Raw genomic sequence first — 17,286 nt, forward strand, 5'->3', positions numbered from 1 at the left:
TTCCTATTCCGCTAGTTCTTGCCTTAATATTCTTTTACTTCTAGGGCCTCATCATTCCATGTCCACTGTATTTTTTCCATGCTAAAGATCTTTGATGACTCTGCCTAGGGTGACTTCTGCCCAGTGGCACATGGAGAGAAAGAGAGCCTGACCAGATGAAAAACCAAATTGTCCCAGTGACTTGCTCTACTCTCTCCTTTGAGGGTCATAATTGGAGAGACTGTGTACTCACACTGTGTACACCTGCCTAACATTCAGGGACTCTCATAAAATAGCAATGGTCTTTTTCCTGGCTCCCAAACAGAATTTAATAGCTGTCAATATGAACTATGGTGGTAATAGAGTAAATAGAACACTGAAGTAGGCATCAGAAGACCTGGTTTGAAGCCCCAGCTCTGTCAACACTATTATGACCTTGGAAAAATGACATGCTTATTTGGCCTTAATTACCTTAGGGATCATAGTGCTCATAGTTGTGAGAGTCAAACATACGTGAAATTCTTTATGAGCACACTTTTTAGCTTTGGATACACTAAAGTTCTATCTGTTGCTATAGTCAAATCCCAGTTATTCAATTACAGCTCATAGATGAAAAGCCTTCATATTTTTTGCTTTCAGCCCATACTAAATGTAAATAGCAAAAAGCAACTTAAAACCAAATTAGTTTTACTAGTTGATTGATTAACCAATTGACTGATTGATTAACAATGATTCTGCTGTTTTAGATGATTTGAAGGTTAATGTAGGTTTTCTCAATCTCAGCATCATTAACATTTTGGACTAGAAAATTGTTTCTTGTGGGGGCTGGCCTATGTACTATAGAATGTATAGCAACATCCCTGGCCTCCACCCACTAGATACCAGTAGCACCCTCTCCCTCAATTGTGACACCCAAAAATGTCTCCAGACGTTGCCAAATGTCCCCCAGATAACAAATATGATTCTGATTGATGTTCACTGGGTTAAAAAATAATAAAGCTTTATTTTGTTGCTTTTTCTTTATATGGCTAACTCCTAAAGCATAGGATTCCAATATCTACATTTTCTATAAATTTCCACATACTACAGATCAAAGCCACATAAAGTTAATGTTCAGTAAAAAAAAAAAAAATAGTATATGGGAATAATGTGGATGTGTTAATTGCCCCTGTCTCCCAACAATGTCACATCTCAAAACACTGTCCTTCTCAAGAAAAAGCAGTAACAGTCCATTTTTCTACTGGAAAATTGGTAGGTTTAATTCTTTCCAAACATCCTATTTTGTATGCTAGACGATAAGGCTTAGTTCTTGTCATATATACATGAGACTTGGTTCTCAGCCAGAGGTGACTTTGTCCCCCACAGAATATTTGACAATGTTTGGAGACATTTTTGGGTTGTCACAACTAGGGGAGGGAGTGCTATTGACATCTGGTGGGTGAAGGCCAGGGATGCTGCTAAACATCCCACAATGCATAGGACAGCCCCACAACAAAGAATTATCTCATCCACTATGTCAAAATATCAATAGTGCTAACAAGAAACTCTGTTGTATGGGAAGAATTATGCACCGTGCCTTTTCTTGGTATGTGGGGGTTTTTTCTTTGGAAAATCTAATCAAATCTCTGTTCTTCTTTCTCACAGCTGCTCATGGCACAAATTCCTGAGATGCATACTAACGATCTTTCCTTTCCTGGAGTGGGTGTGTTTGTATCGGTTCAAGGATTGGCTTATTGGAGACTTACTTGCTGGTATAAGTGTTGGCTGTGTGCAAGTTCCCCAAGGTAAGGAAGCCTTTTCACCCACAATCTATCAGACATTGTCTGTTTATCCAGAGTAAACAATTACCTGTGTTAGAGGAATAGAAAAAATAGGTGCATTCCAATCACATTACTACCATTTATTCCCTTATCTGCCATATTACTAACTCCTCCAGGGTGGTTCCAAAAGATTCAGTTAGCTTCGGAGCACCCTGATGGCTCAGTTGGTTAAGCATCCAATTCTAGGTTTCAGCTCAGGTCATGATCTCAGGGTCCTGGGATCAATCCCATGTTGGGGCTTTGCTCTCAGTGGAGAGTCTGCTTGAGATTCTCTCTCTCTTTCTCTCCCTCTGCCCCTCCCCTGCTCTCTCTCTCTCTCTCCCTCTCAAATAAATAAAGTAAATCTTTAAAAAAAGACTCAGTTAGTTTACATAGAATACTTTTAAGATACTTGGATTGCCCATTCAAGCATTGGTCTTTTTTTGCTTAATTAGTCATTTAATATTCACACAACTACAATAGTCCTCACTTGGCATTGGTTATACTTAGGTAAAGAATAGGAAACACAGCATGCTAACATCTCTTCAGTAAGTTACACACACAGCAGTCCAGGGGCCACTCTTTGGTCTTCCAAGTGGCAGTTCAGATAGAAGACAACAAAATCAAACAGACAGAGGTACAGGAGCTAATTGGGCTTTAGAAGCCTCATTTCCTGAATAGGAACCAACATCTCTTGTAATTCTCATAACTGTTGTTTTCAGAGTCCCACAAATGGCATGCCCAATTACAAGAGTTATCGTGCTCAGAAAAGCTCAAAGCCAATGATTCCCACTGGATATTTAGCCTTCATTCACAATCTTCTTGGTCCATGTACAGAATAATCAGGCATTTTTACCATAACCAATGTTGGCTGGTAACACAGCTGACATTTCACCGTTACCAGATTCCCAAAGGAAGAGCTAGAAAGTTAATCCAACACCAAATTTATCCACAGAGAAGGAGAAAAGATTTTATTAATCCTTTACTTAGTAGTTCACAATTCCCTACTAGTATTTAAGCACTGTTTCTCTATCCTTCTGGGGCCAGTCAGGCAGGTATGAAACCTGTGATCATATAGGTTGTATAAAGTACAAAAGAGGCCAGAAAAGGGTCAAGTGGTAGCTAACATCAACTCTGGCACAAGGCTGTTAGTTGGAGAAAAGGGATCTCTTTTTAAGAGCTCAGTTGTCCTACAGTAAAAATTGACTTTTTTTTTCTTTTGGCGTTCAATTCTACAAATTTGTACACATGTATGGATTTATGTTACCACCACAAAATGAAGAAACAGAACAGTTCTGTCAGCCCCAAAACACTCTTGTGCCATTCCTTTTAGTCCCATCCTCCCCTGGCAACCACTGATCTGTTCTCTATTACCACAGTTCTGCCTTTTTGAGACTATCATCTGAATGGACTCATATAATATGTAACTGCCAAAGGCTGGCTTCCTCAATTCAGCATGATGTCTTTGAAATTAGTGGAAATTGTAATATGCATCAATAGCTTTATTGCTGAATAGATTGTCCATTGCATGGCTGTGGATGAGAAACCAGAGTTTCTCATTCACATGTTGGTAGACATTTCATGTCTAGTTTTTGTCCCAAATAAAGTTTCTATGAACATTCCAGTACAGGTTTTTATGAAAACATAGTTTTCATTTCTCTAAGGTAAATACCCAGGAGTGGTATTGCTGGTCATACGGTAGGTATGTGTTTAACTTTATAAGAAACTACCAAACTGTTTTCCAGAGTGGCTGTGCCTACCATTGTTCATTCCTACCAACAATGTATGAGGATTTTAGTTCCTCCACACCCTTCGCTTGATGTTGCCTGTATTTTTAAACTAAACTTCCTATTTTGAAATAATTATAGATTCAGAAGAGGTGCCGGGTGGCACTGTCAGTTAAGTGTCTGACTCTTATTTTCAGTGCAGGGCATGATCTCAAGGTCATGAGATAGAGCCTGCATCGGGCTCCAAGCTCAGCAAGGAGTCTGCTTGAGATTACCTCTCTCCCTCTCCTTCTGCCTCCTCTTCTCCCCACTTGTATTCTCTTTCTCTTGCTCACTCTCACTCTCTCTATAAAACAAATCTCTAAACAATATATAGATTCACATGCATTTGAAAGAAACTGCAGAGAGATTCCTTGTATCCTTTCTCCACTTTCCCAAATGGCAACATCTTACAAGACTACAGTTCAATCCCACAATCAGGGTATTAACATTGATATAGTCAAGATATAGAACATTTCCACCACTAAAAGGGATCCCTCATGTCGCCTTTTTATATTACCCCCACTTGCCTCTTGCTCTCATTTCCTCCTTAACCCCGGCAACCACTCACCTGTTCTTCATGTCTAGAATGTTGTCATTTCAAGAAAGTTATATAAAATAGAGTCATATAGTTTGGAACTCTTTGAGATTACCTTTTTTTTTTCCACTCATCTTCATTCTCTGAAGATTCATCTAGGTTTTTGTCTGTATCAATAGTTTTTCCTTTTTATTGCTGAGTGGTATTCCATGCTATGGATACACCATAGTTTATTTAAACATAAACACCCTTAAAGTATGTCTGGATTATTTTCAGGCTTTGGCTATTACAAATATAGCTGCTGGGATCCCTGGGTGGCTCAGCAGTTTAGTGCCTGCCTTCGGCCTAGGGCATGATCCTGGAGTCCCAGGATCGAGTCCCATATCGGGCTCCCTGCATGGAGCCTGCTTCTCCCTCTGTCTGCGTCTCTGCCTCTGTGTGTGTGTGTGTGTGTGTGTGTGTGTGTGTGTGTGCCATGAAAAAATAAATAAAATCTTAAAACAAAAAAAAAACAAATATAGCTGCTATGAACATTTGTGTGTAGGTTAACGAACATAGTATTCATTTCTCTGGGATAAATGTCCAGGAGCACAAGATTATAGAATATAGAATATATTATAGAATAGTTATATCTTTAGATTTTTAAGAAACTGCCAACCTGTGTTCTAGAATGGTTGTATCATTTTATATTCCCACCAGCAATCTATGAGTGATCCAATTGCTCTGCATCCTCACTAACACTTGATAACACTACTTTTTTTTTTCCTTTTTAGCCATTCTAATAAGGATGTCTGAGATCTCATTGTAGTTTCAGTTTGCATTTTCCTAATGCCTAATGATGTTTAAGATCTCCTATGCCATTTCCCCACTTGAATATTTTAATGAAATAGTTCTTCTTGTCTTTTGTTCATGTTCTAATTGGATTATTTACATTTTCACTGTTGAGTTTCAAGAGTTATTCATGTATTCTAGATATTGGTCCTTTATCTTTTGTGTTTTATAAATATTTTCTCCCAATCTGTAGCCTGTCTTTTCATCCTTTTAACAGAGTATATACAGAGCAAAAGTCTTCATTTTGATGAAGGCTAGATTTTATTATCTTTTGTAGCCATTCTAAGAGTTATGTAGTGATGTCTCATTGTGGCTTTAATTTGTATTTCCCTAATGGCTAATGAGATTGAACATCTTTTCATGTTCATATTTGCTATCCTCATAACCTCTTTTTTTTAAGATATTTACTTATTTGTTACTTGAGAGAGAGAGAGAAAGAGCATGAGCTCTTAGTCATGAGCTGGAGAGGGAGAGGACAGACAGGCAGAGAGAATCTCAAGCAGACTCCACACTGAGCATGGAGCCCCACATGGGGCTCAGTCTTGCTATGCTGAGATCATAACCTGAGCCAAAACCAAGAGTCAACCACTCAACTGACTATGCCACCCACGCACCCCTATACTCATCTCACATCCTTTTTAGTGAGATGATTGTTCAACAACTCTGACCAATTTTTTAATTGGAAAAAAATTTTTGCTTTCTACTGTTAATTTTTGAGACTTCTTGATATATTCTGGATACAAGTCCTTTGTCAGATAGGTGGTTTGCAAATATTTTCTCTGAGTCTATAGCTTATCTTTTCACTCTCTTAATAGTGTATTTGACAGAACAAACAGTTTTAATTTTGATGAAGTCCAATTTATCCTTTTTTTTCCTTTTATGAATTGTGCTTTTCCTATTGTATATAAGAACCTTTCTAATCCCATGTCACAAAGATTTTCTTTTATGTTTTCTCCTAAAAGTCCTATAGTTTTATGTTTTACATGTAGATCTATGATCTATTTTGAGTTAATCCTTACATACAGTATGAAGTTTAGGTCAAAGTTTATTTTTTGTTACATATTTAACATCATTTTTAAAGAAGGCTATCACTCACTGAATGTTTTTACACTTTTCTCAAAGATAAAATAGCCATATTTTTGTGGGTCCATTTCTGGACTCTATTCTGTTCCATTGATCTAGTTGTCTATCTCTTTACAAATATCAATGTCTTGATTATTGTATTTTTATAGTGAGTCTTAAAATTGGGTAGTGTGATTTTGTTCTTTTTCAAAATTGTTTTAGCTATTTTTCTATATAAATTTTATCATCAGCTTGTTTATGCCTACAAAAATATCCTACTGAGATATGGATAGCTGTTACATTAACTCCATAGAGCACTTTGGGGATAATTGATATCTTTATGTTGAGTTTCCAACCCATGATCATGGTATATATCTTCATTTACTTTGTCCTTCTTTGATTTCCTTCATTAGCATTTGTATTTCCTTCATTAGCATACAGATCCTGCAAATGTTTTGTTAGAATTCTATCTAAGCATTTCATTTTGGAGGAGATACTGATTGTGGTAATTAAAAACAGTTTGGGTTTCCAATTATTCATTGTTTACATATAGAAATACAATTGATCTGTGTGTTCACCTTGCATCCTGCAACTCATTTATTAGTTCTAAGAATCTTCTGTAGATTCCTTGGTATTTACTCCATTGATAATCATGTCACCTGCTAATAGGGACAGTTGTGCTTCTTTCTAATCTGAATGACTTTTATGACTTTATCTTGCTTATTGTGTTGGCTAAGACTTCCATTACTATGCTGAATAAGAGTGGTGAGAATAGACATTTTTACCTTGTTCCTGATCTTAGGAGGGAAAGGATTCAATTTTTCACAGTTAAGTATGATGTTAGCTGTAGGATTTTTGTAGATGCTCTTTATTAGGTGGAGGAACTTTCCATCTATTCTAGCTTGCTGAGAATTTTTATCATGAATGGATATTGTATTTTGTCCAATGATTTTTCTATAATATTGACGTGACCATGTATTTTTCTATTTAGATTGTTAATATGGTAGATTACATTAATTAATTTTTAAATATTGAGCCAGCTTTGCATTCCCAAAATAAAGGAGTACCTTTTAAAATTTCTATATGGTAGGATAAATCAAAATGTTCCATTTGTATGAGTACATTTACTTCCAGAAAAGTATCAGAAAGTCTCTAGAGGGCTACAATGAGGGACCTGAACTCTTGGTACTGATGCTTTAACTGTGAGTCCTCTACTGACTCCCACTTATCAAAGGTCCTTCATTTATGGTCAAAGTTGAGGACATCTCATTACTAAATTATCAAATCATCAGTATAATTTCACACCAAAAGAAGAATGGCATTAGGGTGTAAAGGTTTACCCAGCATCCAGCATACTATCTAGCACATAGTGGGTAGTTAAGTTCTTTGGTGAATAATAATGATCACATAACTACATGAATGAATGAATCTGAGCAACATTTGCTGACTAAGGGATTCTATATTATTTTAAGTAGTGTGAATAATGAAATAATTTGTAGTATAAATAATTCAAAAGTTTTATTTGTATTTGAATAGGTAGTACCCAACAACTTAATACTATCCTTCAAATGAAACAAAAATACTACAGGTGAAGAACTTATTTAAAAAGTGCTAGATCTTCCTGACAGTAGAATTTCAATTTATAAACATAAAAGAAAATAGAAAATCACCATTAGGGAAACACCAGAGTAATAATTGCCATAGATAAAATCCACTAACAGATGTTAAAATTAGTGGGTGGAAGTTTGCAAACTATTTAAGGAGATTTTCATAGTTTCAGAGTTTCTTCCTCAAAATATTTGCTACCTACTTCACTACTCTATAGTAGAGAACTTGGGAAAAACAGCCTGAACCAAGTGATCAATGCTATGTCATTACCAGCAGTAAGATATACAGAGACTTCTGAATCCTGTGATATGAAGGACACAACATCATATCTGTAGCATTCTTGCCAAAGACATTTAACTTTAGTATAATTGTGCAGACACCTAAGACTAACCCCAAAATGAGGGGCATTTGACAAAATAACTGATCTGTTAATACTCCTTCAAAGTGTCAAAGTCAAGAAAAACAAGTATTCTAAAACAAAAAAAAAAAAAGAAAAAAGAAAAAAACAAGTAAAGGCTGAGGAACTATTATAGTTTGCAGGGTTCAGGAGAAATAACTAAATGGAATGTGGAATTCTGGATAGAGTCCAGGTACAGAAAAAGAAAATTAATGGGAAAACTAATGAGATTCAAATAAAGTCTTTAGTTATTTTATAAGGTTAATTTTCTGATTCTGATCATTATACTCTATGTGAAATGTTAACATTAGGAGAAGCTAAGTAAAGGATATACAAGAAGCTATTATTTTTGTAACTTTTCTATAGATCTAAAATTAGTTCAAATTAAAATTTTTTTTAAGTAGTGGAAAGTTTGGAAATTAGTTTTCCCTTTATTTTTCCAAAGCCTAATCTTAACTGAGATTAGACCACTTAGTTCTCAGGCTCTTACCAAGTAATTCTCTTACTTTTCTGTATGGGGAAGTTATTTGAAACCCTACATTTCAGAGCACTTGGGTGGCTCAATCATTTGGGCAGCCAGCTCTTGATTTCAAATCAGGTCATGGTCTCGGGGTCCTGAGATAGAGCCCTGCATCAGGATCTGTACTCAGCAGGGAGTCTGCTTGAAGATACTCTCTCCCTCTCCTTCGGCCCCTCCCCCTGCTTACTGTCTCTCAAAAATAAACAAATAAATCTTTAAAAAAAAGAAACCTTACATTTCAAAATGTATGTTGCATATCACAAGTAAATAAGGGTTGGGGCACCTGACTGGCTCAGTTGGTGGAACATGAAACCTGATCTCAGGGTCATGAGTTCAACCCCATGTTGAGTGTAGAGCTTACTTAAAAAATAAATAAACAAAATATATTTTTAAAAAAGAGTAAATCGGGGCTATTTAACATTATACTGGAATTCATAAGCAGTATAACAAGGTGAGAAAAAGAAATATAAGGTATAAGAATTATAAAGGAAGAAAAAAATTTCATTATTTATAGGTGATTTTTTAATGAAGAAAATAATCTACCAATACATTAATAAAATGAATACGATTTTATCAAGTTTGCTGGATACAAGATCAATATATAAAAATCAAGTATATTCTTATGTACCTGCAGGAAACAGAAAGTGAAATTTTTTAAAAGATACCATTTACCAAAGCATAATAAATATGAAATAAGTTGTAATGAAACTAAGAAAAGGTAGGTAAGTTTTCTTTAGAAAAATTATACAACTTTACTGAGTACTATTAATTAAATTAATTGAAAACTAGCACGTTCATGAGTTAGAAGACTCAATATTTAAAGATCTCAGTCTCTCAAAATAAACTTTATAGATTCATTATAATTTTAATGTAAATCTCAACAGGATTTTTTTTCAACAGGATTTTTTTAATGGAACATTATAAACAGATTCTAAAATGTATGTGTAAATGCAAAAAGCCAAGAATGCCATATTCTTTTGAAGCAGCGCACAAGAAGGCTTACTTCTCCAATTATCAAAATTTAATATAAAGTTGTAATATTTAAGATACTGGCCAACAAAAGTAAACAGAATAAGTAAACATTCATATATGCATATATTGGAATACATGGAAGGAACATGAGCAATCTCAAGCAACTTACCACCACATGGAGGACTGTTATATACATGATATTGAACAAAAGAAGCAGAAATAAAATTTTCATACAGTGTAACTCCATCAATATAAAATCCAAACTGAAAATTCAAACTGAACTAAACTGTATTGTTTAGAAATATGTACATTACTGATAAAACTATAAAGCAAAGCAAAGAAATTATTATCATAAAAAGTCAAAATAATGAATACCTTTGTGGAAATAGGTGGAATTATAATCAAAGACCTGGATGGTGGTAACAAAGATGTTTGTTTTATAAGTATTTATTCAGCTCAGCATCTATTTTTTTTAAGATTTTATTTGTTATTTGACAGAGAGAGAGTACACAAGCATGGGGAGAAGCAGAGGGAGAGGGAGAAGCAGACTCCCTGCTGAGCAGAGAGCTCAACGTGGGCTCAGTCCCAAGACCCCAAGAATCATGACCTGAGCTGAAGGCAGACGCTTAACCAACTGAGCCACCCAGACCTCCAACATCTAGTTTTTAAAGATTTATCTATTTATTTATTTGAGAGAGTGTGTGTGTGCATGAGAGAGGGCATAAGTTGAGAGAGGGGCAGAAGGGGAGAATCCCAAGCAGACTCCTTATTGAGCACAAAGCCCAATCCAGGGCTTAATCCCACATCCTGAAATCATGACCTGAGCCGAAACCAAGAGTCAGTCAGTCAACCAACTGAGCCAGCTAGGCACCCCATCAAGATCTATTTTAATGCACTTTCTATATGTATGTTATATTTCACAATAAAAATGGGCATTTTTTGACTAACATCAAAACTGTTACTAAACTAATTACTACAAAATAGCAAGACAGTATGGTATTACAGAGATATACAATTAGACCAATGAAAGAGAAAAGAGATACACAGATATATGTTGCACAGTTTATATCAGATGTGTCACTATAGAAACAAACTTTTTAATGAATGATATGAAACAACTGGATACTTACTTAAAAAATTTTAGGGGCACCTGGGTGGCTCTTGATCTCAGCTCAGATCTTGATCTCAGGGCTCCATGCTGGGTGTAGAACTTATTAAAACAATAACAACAAGAAAAAACAATTTTTAGACCTCTACCTAATGCCATACACAAAAATCTATTCCTGGTAGATTAAAGACCTAAATGTGAAAGGTAAAACCATAAAAATTTTTAAGAATTATGTAGGGCAATATTTTCATGATCTTGAGGTAAAAAAAATGATTTCTCAAGACATAAGAAGTACTAGCCTGCCTAAGAGGAAAAGACTAATAAATTAATAAAGTAAAAGTCTTGTTCATTCAAAGACACACAAAGATTGAAAAGCAAACCACAGAAAGGGAGAGATATTTGTAATACACACACTCAGCAAAGGACTTAAATCTGCAATATATATACTCCTACAAATCCATAAGGAAACAACTCAATGAGATTGATCAAGATTATTGAAGTGAAAAGTGAAATTTGAGTTACATGCTAACTCACACACACTAAAATGGAACTTGTACAATGATGCACCAAGAGGCATGTACAAAAATATTCCTGGCAATGTTGTTCCCAGTAGCCCCGAACTGGAAACAAAAACAGGAGCCTGTGCAAGCCTAGAGACCAAGAAAATAGGGAGATTGCTGCCTTGGATCCTGATGGTTTTTTAGTTACTGTTCCAGTCTCTGCTGAGGCCTAACTGCCTTTTATACTCTTTTAGTAAATTTCCTGTTTTGCTTAAGCTAATTTAAGCAATTTCTCTGTGTGTGTGTTTTCTTGGTTTTTTGCTTTTGCAATCATTAGAGGTTTGCTTTGAAAAGAAATGCAGAAGGAGAAACTATAAATTATAAAGATTTAAGAGACCCATCAACTGATATGAAAGCTTCATTTAGGTCCTGATATGAACACAAAGATTGTAAAAAATAGTACAACATATAATAGCAAATAATATTTTTTAAAGATCACTCCAAAACCCACCATATCTTTGGCTGAAGGTTTCTCATATGGTTGTAGTCAAGCTGTCAGTCATCTCAAGGCTCTACTGAAGCTGGAGATCAGCCTTTAGGCTCACTCATGCATTTGCTGCCAGGCCTGGGTTTCTCACCTTGTGGGCCTCTCCAACAGTGCTTGAGTATCCTCCTAATATGGTAGCTGGGACCAGCTGCATGCAGAATTCCTACTTTAAGAACTATTCAGAATTTCAAGATGGTCAGAGTAGAGCATTAAGGCAAGTGTGGAACCTTCTAAGCCCTGTTTAATTGCATAGGTCACACACTCTTGAAGCCAAGTCTTGCAGCTGGTGAGAGATAGTCAGAGAGCAACCAGGACAGAAGCATCGTACAACCTACTCTCAAAAGTGACATCCTATCATTTTTGTTGTACTCTCACTTATTAGATATGAGTTACTAGGTCCATCCCCCACTAAAGGGGTAGGGATCACACAGAGGCATGAATACCAATCAGCCATTGCAGATCATCTTAGAGGCCCTCTAAGGCCACAACAACCATCTATGAGATAAGCAGGGAAATTTGAGCATTGACTGAATATTTGATAAAGAACCATTATTAATTTCTTAAATATAATGATGGTATTGTAGTTAAATTAAAAAGAGGGTCTCCTTCTGGGGCACCTGGTTGGCTTAGTCAATAGAGCATGAGACTTTGATCTCAGGGTTGTGAGTTTGAGCCCCACATTGGGCACACAGATTACTTAAAAAAAAAAGAGGGTCTTCTTTTAAATATCTACAGATGAAATAATTTCATTTTTTGAATTTGCTTAAAAATAATATGAATTGAGAGAGGAGTGAGCATTGAATAGATGAGATAAGATTGGCCATGAGTTGACTACTGTTAAAGCAGGTTATAAATACATGGGAGGTCATTATACTCTAGTTTTGTATGTGTTTGAACCTCAAACACACACACACACACACACACAACACACACACACACAAAGCCTTGCTTATCTAAGACACTAACTTGACTCACTGAACTTATAACTGAATTCAGATGAGCACACGTTATGATGTAAGTTGAAGATAGGTCCTCAGGAGAGCCCAGTGGATCACTGGGCTCTTGATTTTGGCTCAGGTCATGACCTCAGGATCATGAGATTGAGCCATTTATAGGGCTCCATGCTGGATGTAGAGCCTGCTCAAGATTCTCTCTTTCCTCTCCTTCTCCCATCCCCCCATCACCCCTGTGCATGTGCACGCATGCACTCTCTCTTTCTCTCAAAAAAAAAAAAAAAAAAGATAGGCTGTCAGGGCAGGAGCTGCAGGCTTGAGACATCAAAGGATGACACCATGCATGTTAATCTATTTGCTTCAAAATTTACAAATTCTCATGGTATTCTTGGAAAAGAAAGTAAGTATTGAAGGAGTTGTTGAAGAAAGAGACTGAAATGATTGGTATATGGAAGAGAGACAACACATACCAATGTGGAAATCAAGCCAGCTAAGTACGGTTCTTGCCTTGTTCTCCAGCTTTATTTCCAGTACTGGAGGATTCCCAGGACCTTCTGCTACTAGACTAGGGGTGAAATGGGACTACCTCTGTGCTGTTGGAATCAGAAGTTTTATTGTGACGTCTGTTTTCCATGATTAGCAGGAAGACCTTGAAGTGAAAGGTGTTTAAGCCTGTGATTTATAACTGAGGTGTAAAAGCATGTGGTAAAGTAGGAGAAGCTACATACTAAAGGAGGTAATAAAAGGGACTAATGGAGGGCTATGTGTCAAGAGCTGCTATTACCATGCTCAGTCAGTTACACACAGGGATCATTATTTTAAATATTCTTTACAGTATTTTTGAAAGTGACGTTTAAAAGTTAGCCTACCGGGGGGTGGGGGATGGGGTAACTGGGTGATGGGCACTAAGGAGGGCATGTGATGTAATGAGCGCTGGGTGTTATAAGACTGATGAGGGCAGCTCCGGTGGCTCAGAGGTTTAGTGCTGCCTTCAGCCCAGTGTGTGATCCTGGAGACCTGGGATTGAGTCCCATGTCAGGCTCCCTGCATGGAGCCTGCTTCTCCCTCTGCCTGTGTCTCTGCCTCTCTCTCTCTGTGTCTCTCATGAATAAATAAATAAAAATCTTTAAAAAAAAAAAAAAAGACTGATGAATCACTGAGCTCTACCTCTGAAACTAATAATATATTAATTAATTGAATTTAAATTTTTTAAAAAGCCAGCCTACCTCTTCTTACTTAAATTATCTTGTTTTTCAGTCCTGACATTTAGTTTGCTGACCAGGCAACTGATTCCTCCTCTCAATGTCTGTTATGCAGCTTTCTGTTCTTCATTAATTTATGTCATTTTTGGATCATGTCATCAAATGTCCATTGGTGAGTCCAGCACTGGAACCCCAGGAGGTGGATGGAGTCTCTGCCTCAATCATTTCCTTATTGCTAAGAACCCAAACTGAAGCTATACTTAAGGTAGAAAAAAAGGAGGCAGAAAATGGACATTCCATCCATAGGGTGAGGGTTCAGATTTGAGAGACTGTGCCATTATTAAGGTCACTGCCAGACAACTCGGCCAGCCACCTGGTTTCCAAAAGAATTAAACAGCATTGGTACTTTTCTTGGTGAAATTACCACTGGTTGAAATCTGCCCTCAATCCAGAAGATCCAGAGGCAATTTTGCCAATATTCCTAGAGTGGGTCCATCTTTCAGCTAGACCTGCAGTAACCCAAGACCATGGGCCTACTTTATAATCATCATGCCAGCTTATTAATCTACAATGAGAAAATGCTGTCATGGTAACAAAGCACTCAAATCCATAGGATAAGCACTTTCCTTACCTGAGTCAAAAGTCCACCTACTAATTTATAGTCAGAAATAACTGTTACAGGGATCAAACTAGTTGAAGGTCATATAAGCAGCACATTTTCTTCACATAGGTAAACTGGCATAGAAATCAAACCACAAAAATACTCAGTAATCTTGGCATTGCCAACATCTACTTAGTAAAATACCTTTTTCTGGGCTTCCCTACTGAACAACTGACCACCCAAACAACACTGATCATTTTGACTGACACATGCTTTCTCCAGATATGTTTGTGCATTCAATCTGGTTACCCTCTCATTATTCTAGAGGCAGCGTGATATCCTGCCTTTTTTAAGGACAATATCATATGTCTCCACTAAAACCCATTATATGTTGATATTACATTCAGACACTGAGAGAACAATTATATTCGCATATTTCCAAGTTCCTGGGGCACATCATAATCATTTCCAAATACTGATAATAAGGTTACTAGAGTTTTGTTTCTGTTAGGTAATTTAAAAGTAGGGTTTGCCTTTGCTCCCATATGTGACTATGTGGATAGGAGGACTGAATGAAATCATGTTTGAAACAGGTTTAGCTCAGTGTCATTTTGCACCTAGTTAATCCTTCATAAATGATAAGTGTTGTCTTATTATTATTATTGATTAGCTTTGTTTTCTTATCCCCTCCCCCATCATCTCATTCACCATCTCTAAGAGCAGGTAAGTGGCTGAGCCTGATATGCACTTCCAGCCAATTTCTCTTTGAGTCCCACTCCATACACCCATACCTGGACCACAAAGATCTAAATTCTGGGAATTGGTCATGGCATGTGGAACCAGAGTTCTTTTCTTCACTCATTCTTAACTTCTCCAAAGGCCACTTTCAAAAAAGAAAAGTTATTCAGATCAAAGACAAAACAACATCAGACCATGCCTTGCTTTTGTCAAATATATCAGGTTCCCTGGTTTTAAAACCTCACTTTCCGCCTCAACATCTTTCATAGGTTCCTTCTTCCTTGTGAGTGCTCTGATGATCAATGTCCTGAGATTGTACCCATTCAACAGTGGCCACCTGGTTCTGGGAACTTTCATCAAGGAAGACTTTTCTGCACCCTCCTTCCTTGTGGATTATAACAGATCCTTGAGTGTGGTGGCATCCACAACTTTTCTGACTGGGATTATTCAGGTAGGATCTGAGTCTCTGAACCCCCGAAGAAGAAATAAATAAATAAAGGAGCTACAAAGGGACCCTTTCCTTTTGTTACTCCTGTTACCCATGGTAATATATCTAAAACTTCGATGATTTATTTTTGGAAAACTTACAGGATGTGTGGATAGGCTCTCCTCAGTGATAAAACTTTTTCCTCCTCAGAAATCATTCACCATTGGTTTAGGATGAGATATGGAACATTTTCATCAGTCTCTTCTCTAAAACTAAAGAAGGGCCCTAGGGACTATGGTCTAGAGTTCTTTTTTTTTTATTTTTTATTTTTTTATTTTTATTTATTTATGATAGTCACAGAGAGAGAGAGAGAGAGGCAGAGCACAGGCAGAGGGAGAAGCAGGCTCCATGCACTGGGAGCCCAACGTGGGATTCAATTCTGGGTCTCCAGGATCGCGCCCTGGGCCAAAGGCAGGCGCTAAACTGCTGCGCCACCCAGGGATCCCTGATCTAGAGTTCTATTCATGATTTCACGTGTTGTTTTTTTAAAACTCTTTATATTCTTTCAACAAGAATAGCACTCATAGGTTCACATACTATATTTTGAGTTAAGTAAGCATAATAGTCAGACCTGGAACCCTTTTTCTAGAATTTCAGGAGCATAGCTAAAGGACAATAATATCAATGACTTGTTAAAATATCAAAACTTATTTTTGGTGTGTCTTTGATTTTCTCTGAGAGTCTACCATCTGAAGCTTCATTGTTGAACTAAAGTCACATATGCTAGCTTTCTCTTTTTCCACAATTAATCTACTCTTTAGCTAATTTTTGCTGATCTCTCCTGGGACCATCTTTTATTAGGTATAGATTTATTGGAAGCCTGCAAAGTCAGGTTATCCTAGTGAGCAGGCTCCAGCCCTGATACCAGCTATATGACCTACTTAAATCACTTTACCTTTATGGGCCTCAGTTTCCTTGTATGTAAAATGGGAATAATAATGTTTGTTTTGCAGGGTTCTCATGATTAAGTGAGAAAATACATGTAAAGCGCTCAACCCAGAGTCTGTCACATAGTAAGCATCAATATGTTATAATTATGGTACAGAAAATATGAATTTGGTACTTTGATAGAGACCAAAAATTAAAAAAAGAAGATGTAATTCCTGTGGTTAAAAAATCCAGTCTTTTAGAAAAAGACAAAATAACAGGCAATGTAAGTTAGCAACCTATGAATTATCTACAAGGTCCTGGGCATGTTCTCTTGCCTCCTTTGAGCCTCGGGGTTTTGATTGTTTGTTTGTCTAATAAAGGAGGAGACATTCCATTTCCAGGAAGATAAAATAGATGCTTTTCCCTGTTCCTCCTGCTAAATACAATTAAAAACCTTAGAATGTTATTTACAAAACAAACATAAGAAAATGCTGAAAAGTGGAGAGAAGAAAGCAAACTAGCTCAGAATCTCAGGCCCCAAGGAACAACACAGTGGTGAGTTTCCAGGGTTTTCTTTTTGCCTCTTCTATTTCAAACTTGACGCTGAAGAAGCCAGAAACCCACAACTCTAATGCCTGTGCACATGTACACACACATGTACAACCCTAACAGAAGTCTGTTCTTTATAGCCACAGCACCAAAAAAGGCTAGTGAGGCTGAAAACTTTTACATAATAACTACTATGCTCCAGACAAACATCAAGGGAAAACAAAACAAAACTGTGGTATCAAACCCCCTCATGCCAACC

General features: G+C 36.8%; 1 protein-coding gene across 7 annotated transcripts in view; it reads left to right on the forward strand.

Annotated features, from left to right (window-relative positions):
- The window catches only part of SLC26A8 (solute carrier family 26 member 8), an 84,234-nt gene that overhangs the window by 11,584 nt on the left and 55,364 nt on the right, over nucleotides 1-17,286 (forward strand). For 4 of the 7 annotated variants that reach the window (XM_041759969.1, XM_041759994.1, XM_041759977.1 and 1 more), the window contains 2 exons: nucleotides 1,624-1,763; nucleotides 15,391-15,572. In XM_041759969.1, the coding sequence (XP_041615903.1) occupies nucleotides 1,624-1,763; nucleotides 15,391-15,572 (322 nt within the window). Of the gene's footprint in view, nucleotides 1-1,623; nucleotides 1,764-13,837; nucleotides 13,955-15,390; nucleotides 15,573-17,286 lie in introns of those variants that run through there. The other 3 variants (XM_041760009.1, XM_041759990.1, XM_041760001.1) reach the window with 3 other exon arrangements.

Source organism: Vulpes lagopus, chromosome 1, assembly GCF_018345385.1.
Source record: "Vulpes lagopus strain Blue_001 chromosome 1, ASM1834538v1, whole genome shotgun sequence".
NCBI classification, from domain to species: Eukaryota; Metazoa; Chordata; class Mammalia; order Carnivora; family Canidae; genus Vulpes; species Vulpes lagopus.